Below are 11,524 nucleotides of genomic sequence, written 5' to 3' on the forward strand. Positions count from 1 at the left end.
ACTCTCCCTCAAAAAAAAAAAAAAGATAAAAAGCAGCTGCTGACCTTTCAAAATCCCATCAGTTGACCTCTGCTCATCTTCTAAGAACTATGAATATGCATCACGAACTGCCAAGCAATCCATGAATTTGTAAAGTTTTCAGAATAGTGCCAACTATACAATTTCATCTCATTTGGGCCAGCCAGTGGCATGGTGGCTAAGGTGGCTGAATCCCCACATGGCTGACTGTGTGGTTCAAGCCCTGGACCTGCTGGCTTGAAAAATATGTTGGTGCATGTGCATGCATGCCCCAAATCCCTAAAGAATGGTGAAGGGATTGCGGCCTGGCCATCCACTCATTTCTCACTTTCTCTCTGCAAGTCTCTGATAAGCACAAATGCCCTCTAGCAAATTAAAAAAAAAAAAAAGAAAAAAATTCATCTCATTCATTTATTTTTTTGGGGGGGGGCGTGAGGGGCTAAATCTACTATAACGACTACTAAGTTGTCAAATTTTAGTGATTATGATTGAAATATAGCAAGTAATATTTCCAGATTTCTTTTGGTTATTTAATAATTTGAGGCCAAACAATAGATCTTTATCTTCTACCCTTTTAACAGCTCCTAAGAGGTTGCAATATTAATAATGGATTTGAGTGTTTTACCTTTTCTGCTTGCAGACTGTGAATATTAAAAAGCAGTAAAATTCTTCGAAAATGGAATAGTCAAAAACCATCAGGTGGTGCGGTGGTTAAGGTGCTGGACACTCCCACATGGCTAACCACGGTTCGAGTCCTGGACCTGGCGGCTTCCTTTGTCCCTTTCCCTCTCTCTCTCTCTTTTCTGTGTCTCTCTGGTCAAATTAAAAAAAAAAAATGAATGAATAAATAAAATTAAATAATAATTTTTAAAAAACTATATACTTCAGCAACTTTCTGCACTGCTCACGAACGAGCAGCTGTTATGTATGAAAAAAACTTGGTGAGCAGAGGGCCCTAAAAGATGATAGACACCCTTCCTGAGGAAAAATTCAATAAAGTCAGCCAAGAATACTGTCGGGTAGATGGGCAGACTTCAAAGAAAATGGTTTGAGATTAAAGTAACGTTTTCTAAAATAATTTGAGCCTAGCTCCTGTGATGAAAAGCCAATTCCTCCACGTTTTCGAGGCACACATAGTGGGAGCTGAAGGGCCTATCACAAAGACTTCCTGTGGTGCCATGATACTGCCCCACCCAAGCTTGCCATGCTGCAAATGGAATGGAATATCCTGCCACCACTCTGCCATGAGATAAATTCAAGAATGCCACAATTACTTAACTGAGAGTATCTTATAGGTGGAAAAAATACAAAAAAGATCATGTTGGTCCATGGGATTTTTTTTTTTTTTTTTGGTATAAATGCTTCTTTTATAAAGGGAGTAATGGAGGGAGGAAACCTTTGACAGGGTCTCATCATGCCACCATACCCGCTCCCCAGGCCTTTAGTCAGCCCCGATCGCAAGTGCTCCAGTGGGCGTGCCTGATGTGTTCAGGTCAACCTGGGATTCAAACTTGGGGCTTCCCATCCAGCTTCTGTGTGTATCTGTGCCACCACAGCTGGGCTCCACAGCTGGGGGATATTTAAAAAATATTAATATGGTTTCAATGCAGGCAGAAACTGAAATAGATCAAAACACCTTTTTCCTCCCACTTCTTAAAAAAAATAAAAAAGAAAAAGAAAATCAAGTAATTAACAGGAACTAAAAATTAGTAGCCGGGACCAGCAGTTAGTGTAATGGCTATGTCGCTGGACTCCCACGTAGTCGACCGCGGTTCGAGTCCCGGACCCGGTGGCTTAAACTCACGCCGGGCGTGTGTGCGTGCGTGCCCAAGATCCCAAGAGGAGAATGGAGGAGAAGGGATTGCGGTGTGGCCATCCCCCCTGGGGATGATTTCCTGCTTTCTGTCTCTGTCTGTCTGGCGAGCGCACGCGCCCTATAGCAAAAACTTCTCCAAAAAAAAAATTAGTAGCCAAACACATTTAGAAGAATTTCTGCAACATATACAATAGATATATTTAATCTCACTTAGTGGTAGCATTTGATTTGTAAATGCTCCTGTTATTTGCAGGAAAGGGCCATGACAAAGATGAAGGGTACCTAAAACCTGGAGGAACATCAGATATATTCTGCTAAGTGCCAGATCACCAGGTCACCAACCAGAAGTGAGTAGTTATAGAACATGGACGGTTTTAAAGTGTTCCAAGCTCACTTACAAAATCAGTTCCCATTCATCACCTAATTGCAGTCCCCCCAGGCCCCGCGTCCCTATACTTAAACTGCAAAGATCTGCAGACAAAAACGATTGCTATTATCTAGACTCTTGTTCATCAAACCACTGCTCTTGTGGCCTCGTCAATCTCAAAACACTTCTCACTCCACTAAATTGCTTTTTAGAGGTCATTCATCCTAGCTCAAACCTGGTATGACCTGGCTCACCCAAGAGATTGCAAGGTAAAACATGGTAATAAGATTTGTTATTAACTTTCTAGAAATGACAGTAGTTAATGTGTAATAAGCTAGTTGGATATTCTTGCAGTCATACTGAAACACGTGATTAAAGGTTTTAATTAATGGACAATAATTAGTTGTTAATGTCAGAAAATAACAAGAGATAACTTCATGCAATTATAAGCTAAGTGTCCTGTTTGGGAAAGACTACCTATATGCAATAATCACAAGCAAAAGGAAGAGAAAGCAAATCAGGGCTACTTTCCATATAATTAAGAATGAAACCTGAGCCCTGAAACCAGAGCCCCAAAGAAAGCAGAACACACGTGTGACTGTCTTTCAGAGATAAACCTGGCTAAGTTAGGTCCCATGAACCACAAAGCCTGGACTGCCCCAGAGCTCTAATGCTGACTCCCTAGCGAATGGCATTTTTAATGAACTATTCAATCCAAGAAGAACCCGTTTTTCTGCAGAGCTTAACTCCTGAGCTACACAGCAATACCACATCTGAAAATTCCCAAGCAGGCAGCTAAGGCAGATAGATAGCTCAAGGAGTTAAGTACCATTGAGACCATCGAATCCAAACTTAGCATATTTCTTCTTTCCATATGACAGCTGACATTACTGGAAAGAAACTGCTCTATCCAGCCTCTGTCTAGGAGACTCATAAAGATATATCCAGCTGTTCCAAAAGCAGGAAAATGTTTGCGATTCCAACAAGGATAGACCAACACTGAGTTCTCAAGTTTGTTCTGACAGGAGCTGATGAACAGTCAGTCATCAGTGCAGACACAGACACATACGAGGGGTCTTCGAGGTGCACAGCCTCTGTGGCACAGCTAGGAGCATTCTAGGCTACAAAGCAGGAAGCCATATGCTGGTTGTGGTTCAAGTTTCCAGCCCTGTTGGCCTGAAAACATGCAGGGCGTGTGCACAGTGCTCAGGATCCTGGCAGATCCTGGAGAAAGGTGACTGTGGCATGATCAAGCTCTCTGAAGGGCTTGTACGTCTCCCTCCCTGTCTCATGCATGCATATGCTCTGTCATGGAAGGAAAAAAAATAAAGTCCAGGGCCTGCAGGTAGCATAGTGGTTAAAGCACTGTACTCTCACATGGCTAATCAAGGTTCGAGTCCCAGACCCAGAAGCTTTAAACTCACACTGGGTGTGTGTGCACACGTGCCCCAAATCCCAAGAGAATGGAGGAGAAAGGATTGTGGTGTGGCCATCCCCCTGGGGGGGGTGGTTTCTTCCTTTCTGTTTCTGTCTTTCTGGCAGGGCACACAGGCCCTATAGCAAAAATCTCTTAATAAAAAGTTCACGAAAATGTGCCTTATGAAAAAAAACTGCAAGAATTAAAACAATTTTTTTACAGCAAAAGAAACTCAGATTTTAATTCCATTTTTCTACAAACTTTTGAAGCCCCCTATTTCTTTCTTTCTTTCTTTTTTAATTTGTAAAAGATAGCATGCATGCACCCAAGATGTGGGAGCACCCTTAATAGAGTCTGATCACTGCAATCCCCTCCCCCCGCCCCACCTTCAGCAGTGCATGTTTCAGGTGGATCTGGCTGGGGATCCAATCTATGGTCACCTGTGTGGCTTCCAGCAGTATAGTCCAGTACACTACAGTATACCACCTAGGCTGGGCCTCTTGTATTTCTTGGATCTATACTAAAATATCTAGAAATGGGCTGGCAGGTGGCATTAAGGGCACTGCTGACTGCAGTTCGAGTCCTGGACCTGGTGGTTTGCTTTCTCTCTTCTCTCTCTGTCCCTCTCTGGGTCAAATTAAAGTTAAATAATTTTTAAAAATAATTATTTTTTAAAATTTAACTTCATTTATCTATTTATTTTTATTTACTTATTTTTTTTTGGAGAGGTTTTTGCTATAGGGCATGTGCGCTTGCTAGAGAGAGACAGAGAGACAAAAAGCAAGAAATCACCCTCCGGGGGGATGGCCATGCCACAATCTCTTCTCCTCCATTCTCCTCTTGAGATCTTGAGCACGCATGCACACGTGTCCAGCGTGAGTTTAAGCCACTGGGTCCAGGACTCGAACTGCGGTCAACAACATGGGAGTCCAGCGACATAGCCATTACGTCAACTGCTGGTCCCTATCTATTAATTTTTAATTTGGCCAGAAAGGGAGAGAGGGAGGGAGGGAGGGAGATGAATTAAGAAAGCAAGCTGCCAGGTCTGGGACTCGAACTGCAGTTTTCCATGTGGGAGTCCAGCACCCTTAATCACCATGCCACTTGTTGGCCCCAATTCTTAAAAATGTTGGGGCTGGCAGGTGGCATGGTGGTTAAGAGCAGTGACTTCCCACATAGATGACTGTGGTTCGAGTACTGGACCTGGCGGCTCGCTTTTTCACTTTCTCTCTCTGTTTGTACCTCTCTGGTCAAATTACACTCATGTGACATAAGGCACTACCTTAAGACAAAATGTCTGTAGCCAAAATCTGAATTATTTGGCAGGATTCACATACTCCTAGCTAATAAAAAAGAAGGATGAGATTCTATTGAATTTACATCTTAAATTTCTTCTAAATGCCCACTAAAAAAAAAAACTTTCTCTTTCTTAACCTTAGTCCCTTAAGCATTCCTTCTGCTACATTCAACTTCATTTGTCTGTTGCTGACTCCTTCCCTGATGCTACGGGGAACAATTTCCCAAATGCTGATTTTCCTCCCCAGCAAAATAAAGAGCATCCAGTTTACTGGCTAGCAACTCTAAGGGTGAGAATTTCATAAGAAAACTGCAGTGATTCTTAAGAGAGTTTTAGTTCAAAGGACAAAAACTAATCTCATTTAATATTAAACGACTAATAGGAGAAAGAATCCTCCCTCAGTTGTCTACAACTTAATCCACAATATAAGTAATTTACCATGTCAATCGAGGAATGAGTAAAATGAAAGTTGGAGGGAGAAATACACTGGCAGGAATCAAGCACTGCATGGCCCAGAGAGTAGAGTGGGTGAGCAGATGAAATTCTTACTACGGTGAAGGCACCTGGGTTCCAAGAGTGTGGGTTGATAAGCCAAGTACAGATGAAATATATTTTGGAGGGAAAAAAGGATAACTGGAAAATTGGGAGCTTAAAAAGCTACTAATGGCTTAATGAATTTTCCTTCCAATAGTCCTTAAAAATCACGTTCTTTTGTTTGTTTTTAAAATTTTTGCTATGGGGTGCATGCACTCACTCAAGAGATACACAGAGAGAGGGAAAGTGAGAAATCACCCTTCAAAGGGGTGGCCATGTCACAGTCCCTTCTCCTCCATTCTCCTCTCAGGATTGTGGGCATGTATGGCACATGCATCTGGTGTGTTTTTCAAGTCACCGCGTCTGGGACTTGAACCATGCAGTCATTTGGGATCCAGTCTCCTTTACTACCATACCACCAGCTGGCCCAATTGTTTGTTTTTGAAACTGAAATCCAGAGTCCTTTGACTACATTTTAAGTTTTCCAGAGCTTTTATCACTGCTGCCTGGAAGAACAGGAGGGATATAAAAAAGATGCTATCACACAGGAAGCCATGATAAGCGGCTTTGTCCCCTGCTACTTCCCCCTTCTGCTGTCAGAGTGGGTAACTTCATACTTGGTAACTGCATACTGATGACAAGCATCTTTATAAAATTAACCAAAATTAACTCTCTTGTGAAGTTAAATAAAATTTACTCTGTGATTAACTTACAATTATACCAACTTGAACCTTCTGAATGAACAAACTGCATGTACACTTGGCAAGGAGAAAACGGGAGAACAGAGGCTGAGTCAAATGGGCTGCCAGAAATCAATGTTCTTCTAGGGGAGTGGTGATGGTGAGGGGAGAAAGGGCTAAACTTACTGTTAATATGGACATTGTTTAGTATCAGGTTATGGTAAGTATAAATCTGACATTTCGACTGGGAACTGTTACAGCACAAGTATGTATACCCACCGGACAGTACATGCCCTGGAGCAAAGTGAGCTGCAGGAAATTTCACAAGCAACTCCCAGCTCCTACACTGTATTATATAGAAGTAAGTGTTGGAACAAGTTTTAGGGCCAGGCTAAACCTTTTGCTTTTCAGTTGAATATTTATGTTCACATGCCAACTTTCTATTAGTTGTTTAGCATTAAATTAGATTTTTTTTTTTTTGGTCCTTTGAACTGAAATTCTCTTAAGAATCACTGCAGGAAACGGAGTGATTCAGAACTCACCAGTTAGGAACTAACTTGCCACGCCAGAAAGCTTTCATAGTTTATAACACAACTTCACTTCAGATCTCAAGACCAGATAAGCCATACACACACACAAAATAAACTACCTCCAAGGTAATTTGAACCAACCCTTTCCACCAGTACTTTTTATATAAATTCTGTTTGCCTGATTCAAAAACTTTCCATGAAAGAAATGCTGAATTTTCTTTTTCTTTTTTTTGGAGAGGTATTTGCTATAGGGTGTGTGCGCTCGCCAGGAAGGCAGAGAGAGACAGAGAGACAGAAAGTGAGAAATCACCCCCTGGGGGGATGGTCACACCGCAATCCCTTCTCCTCCATTCTCCTCTTGGGATCTTGGGCACGCAAACACACGTGCCCGGGGTAATTTTAAGGGTTTGGGAACTCGAATCGCGGTCAACTATGTGGGAGTTCAGCGACATAGCCATTATGCTAACTGCTGGTCCCAAATGTTGAATTTTCTTGAGAAATAGTTTGTGTTTTGAGCAAAATGTCAAAACAATTTCCTATGCTTGGTACACTTTTGACTACACTCTGAAAATACCTCCTTGTGCTTTCTTGAACTTACCTGCAAGTCTGTATGTATTTTTTGTGTGTACTCTTATGGAATATTAGAATTCACATGCAAGTAACATGGAACTCTGTTTTCACTAGTGTTGCTTATTAAATGCTTTGTAAGCTAATACAAGGACATTCTGATTCTAAAACTTCTGTGATGAAATCTTAGTCATGTGGCCTTCTGCTTTATACTGTTCTGAACCTCATAACTGCTGATGGGAATGTAAAGTGGTCAGTTACTTTGAAGAATAGTCTATCAGATCCCCAATGGTTAAACATAGAGTTACTGTACCACCCAAGAGAAATAAAACACATACACACAAGACAAACTTGTGCCCAAATACCTTATTCATAACAGCCATTTGGAAATAACCCAAATGCCCACCATCTGATGACTAAAATGTGTTCTATCTACACAATAGAATGTCACTCAGCGATAATGAGAAGGGACATTCTGATGCGTTCTACCACATGGAAGAACCTTGACAACATTACGCAAAGTGAAAAAGTCAGTCATAAAAGGCCACATATCATATAACTCCATTAGTAAGAAATGTCCAAAACAGACAAATCTGTAGAAACAAAAAGCAGACCAGTGGTTGCTTAGAGATGGCAGGCGATGGGTAGGGAATAGCTACAGGGACAAGTTTCTTTCTGGTGATAAAAATGCTCTAAAATGGACCATGGTGATAGCTGCATGTAACTGTGAGTATACTAAAAATGACTGGACTGCACAATTTAAATGGGTGAGTTCTATGTTTATGGATTACAATTCAATACAGCTGTTTAAAAAACCTGTTCTGAGATGTAAGGTATTTGAGAAAAGCCTCTCTCATAAAGCTTTTCTGCTCAATAGTAAGAGCTTTAGTGAAACGAAAGTCTAATTTATTTTGTTGTAATTGGAACCAGCTTGCAGTATTTTGATATGTATACTTCTAAAATGTGAGTGTAGTTTAAGATAACACATCATTACATCAGATATTCCAGGCAGGATGCCATGAGACATTTTTACGCTCCCCCTGCAAGAAGAAAAAAAAAAAAAAAAAAAAAAAAAAAAACCAAGAACCCATTTACCCATTAAATCAACCTCAGAGTTTTATGTTCTTTCTTACTGCCTCATATGCTTAAAAGTCATCACCTCCCAGGCCAGTGGGTGGCACGGTGGTGAAAGTGCTGGATTCCACATGGCTGATTTCAAGGTTCAAGTTCCAGACTCGATGACCTGCAAATCATGCTGGGGAGTATGTATGCATGCCCAAAATCCTGAGAGGAGAATGGAAGAGAAAGGATTGCAATGTGGTCATCCTCTCTGGGAGGTGACTTCTCACTTTTCCTCTCTGTCTCTCTCTAGCAAGTGCATGCACCCTATAGCAAACTAAAAAATCAAAATCAAAACAAAACAAATCTCTTATTAAAAACAGGGTGCAGGGCCAGTAGATGGCGTGGTGCTTAAGGCACTGGACTCCCACATGGCTGATTTCAGTCTGAATCCTGGATCCAGTGGGTTGAAACTCCCACCAGACGCATGTGTGTGCATGTCCAAAATCACAGAAGGAGAATAGAGGTCATACCCCCTGGGGGTGACTTCTTACTTTCCTTCTCACTGTTTCTCCAGTGAGCACACATACCCTATAGCAAAAATCTTAAAAATCAATCAACCAACCAATCAGGATGCAGTGCGATGGAGGGATGTGATTTTAGACAAAGGGCTAGGAAAGGAGGTTTGTCTGAGGAAGTAATGTTTGAGGTGAGAAGAGAAGGTGCCAGCCATACAAAGACCAGGAGAGGAAATAGAAAGGATTGACTGGGCGCCACTAGAGACCAACTTTCCTGTGATTCTCATTCACCAACCTAGTGCAAGGATGTCTGGCAAAGGCGACTTGCAGATTATGGCATGGCTGGACTAAGATGTCTTACCTACCTCAGACCACTAACAGGTCTCATAATTCTTTTTTTTTAAGAATTATTTTTTTATTTTTTTATTCATTCATTTATTTTAATTTGACCAGACACACACACACACACACACACACACACACGCACGCACACACACATAAGAGAGAGAGAGACAGAGAGAGACAGAGGACAGTGAGAAAGCAAGCCACCAGGTCCAGGACTTGAACCATGGTTGGCCATGTGGGAGTGTCCAGTGCCTTAACCACCACGCCACCTGCTGGTCCCACAGGTCTCATAATTCTTTTTTTTTTCCTTTTCTTTTTTTGGAGAGGTTTTTGCTATAGGGTGCGTGCGCTCACCAGACAGAGACAGAGAGACAGAAAGCAAGAAATCACCCCCCAGGGAGGATGGCCACGCCACAATCCCTTCTCCTCTGTTCTCTTCTTGGGATCTTGAGCACGCACGCATGCACACGCCCGGCGTGAGTTTAAGCCATGGGGTCCGGGACGTGAACCGTAGTCCACTACGTGGGAGTCCAGCAACATAGCCATTATGCTAACTGCTGGCCAGGTCTCGTAATTCTTTTTTTTTTTTTTTTTTAATTTTTTGCTACAGGGCGCGTGCGCTCGCCAGACAGAGAGAGACATAGAAACAGAAAGCGAGAAATCACCCCCCAGGGGGGATGGTCACGCCGCAATCCCTTCTCCTCCATTCTCCTCTCGGGATCTTGGGCACGTACGCACACACGCCCGGCGTGAGTTTTAAGCCACTGGGTCCGGGATGCGAACCGCGGTCGACTACATGGGAGTCCAGCGACATAGCCATTATGCTAACTGCTGGTTCCCCGGTCTCGTAATTCTTAACAAGAGGAAGGCATCCCCTCGGTCAAGCCCAGCCCAAAGTAACGTCTCCCTCCTTTCTGTGTCTTTCAGCAACCTTTCTTGTATTACTTATTCTTTCGATCCATGCCAGTGAGGGGCACTGTGCTAAGAGTTGTACTCGACTGCCTTAGCTAAGGTAGGAAATAACCTAGCAGCATGAAATACACAGGCATAAACAACAAATCCAAGGTAGAAAGGAAAAGGCGGCTATCAAAAATAGCTATTAAGACTTTGGGATATGCAAAGATGACTTCCAGCTGGTGAATCAGAGGAAGTCTCATGAGGTGCGGGCACCAGAACAGGAAGAGTCTTTGAAGCCTAAGAACTTGAACATGTTGGGGAATAAACAGATGGATCTGGTGTATCCCTACTTAACTTTAAATAAACTTAAACATATCTTCAGCTCCCCAACCAGGTAACAAGCTCAAGGATAAGACCTGATACTCCTCATTTCTTTCTCTGTAATATTCGGCACAGTATTTTGCAGAGTTGGGCAATTCATTTGCAAATTCAGTGTAAGAGATGAGTTGTCACTTTCAGCACTGAAGATAAGGTTAAATTACTCTGTTTTGTAAGAAGGATGTGGCCAATGCAACAGAAAACCTCTTATAACATCATTCATTTCATTTCAGAAAGACATTCCTAAAAGGTGACAGATACAACCATGTATACACAATGCGTTTCTAAATACACACGTATATATAATGTCTGCAAATGTATTTCTGTGTCTGTATACATATGAGGAGACTTCCAAAAGTTCACAAAAAATGGAATCAAGGAGTTGGCAAGTGGTGTGGTGGTTGAACCCTGGACTCCCACATGGCCAACCACAGTTAAAGTCCCACACTTGACAGTTTGCTTTTTTACTTTCTCTCCCTGGTCAAATTAAAATAATAGTATTAGATAATTCTTTTTAAAAAATGGAATCAAAGTATGAGCTTATTTGGGTGCAAAAAAAATAATCTTAAATCTGTGGATAGTTTTCCATGAAACACATTTTCTATGAAGTTTTTTGAAGAACCCCTCGTGTGTCTCTGTATCTTAGGTTCAGAATCTCACAGAATTATTTTAACACTTCACTGCTAAGCTGAGGTTTATGCTAAAGAGAAAATACTTTTTTCACTGATCAAACTTTCCCGTCCAGTTCCTCAAAATCCCTTCCCATCCCCATCAAAACATCTTAAATCAGGAGAAAAACCAAACAACTTTTTTCTAAAAGGCAGTGTCTCAACATCTCCAAGAAATATTCCATGGCCAAACTCACCATAGAGAGCTGTCCAAGTTTGATTAATTACATCTAGACACACAGTTCCTGACCTGAAACAGATGGAGAGAATGGCATTTTTTTAAAAAAAATCAGAAAGTTAGTTGCATGTATCTGGCAACTAATTTTATTTATCAAGAGAAATACTTTTAACTGACTCTTAAAAAAAAAAAAAAGAACCCCAAATGGAGCAGAGTATGACGAGGAGTACGGTATTGACAAAGGAGACATAAATG

The 11,524-nt window shown here is 41.6% G+C and overlaps 1 protein-coding gene across 2 annotated transcripts in view; it reads right to left on the reverse strand.

Annotated features, from left to right (window-relative positions):
* Positions 1 to 11,524, reverse strand: part of UBE2H (ubiquitin conjugating enzyme E2 H) — a 131,092-nt gene that overhangs the window by 15,955 nt on the left and 103,613 nt on the right. The window contains exon 5 of one of the 2 annotated variants that reach the window (XM_006158816.3): positions 11,289 to 11,341. The exons of the other annotated variant lie outside the window; for it this stretch is intronic. Coding sequence (XP_006158878.1) covers positions 11,289 to 11,341 — 53 coding nt within the window. The remainder of the gene's footprint in view (positions 1 to 11,288; positions 11,342 to 11,524) is intronic. 2 annotated transcript variants of the gene reach the window in all.

This window comes from Tupaia chinensis, unplaced genomic scaffold (genome assembly GCF_000334495.1).
Source record: "Tupaia chinensis unplaced genomic scaffold, TupChi_1.0 Scaffold000610_1, whole genome shotgun sequence".
NCBI lineage: Eukaryota > Metazoa > Chordata > Mammalia > Scandentia > Tupaiidae > Tupaia > Tupaia belangeri.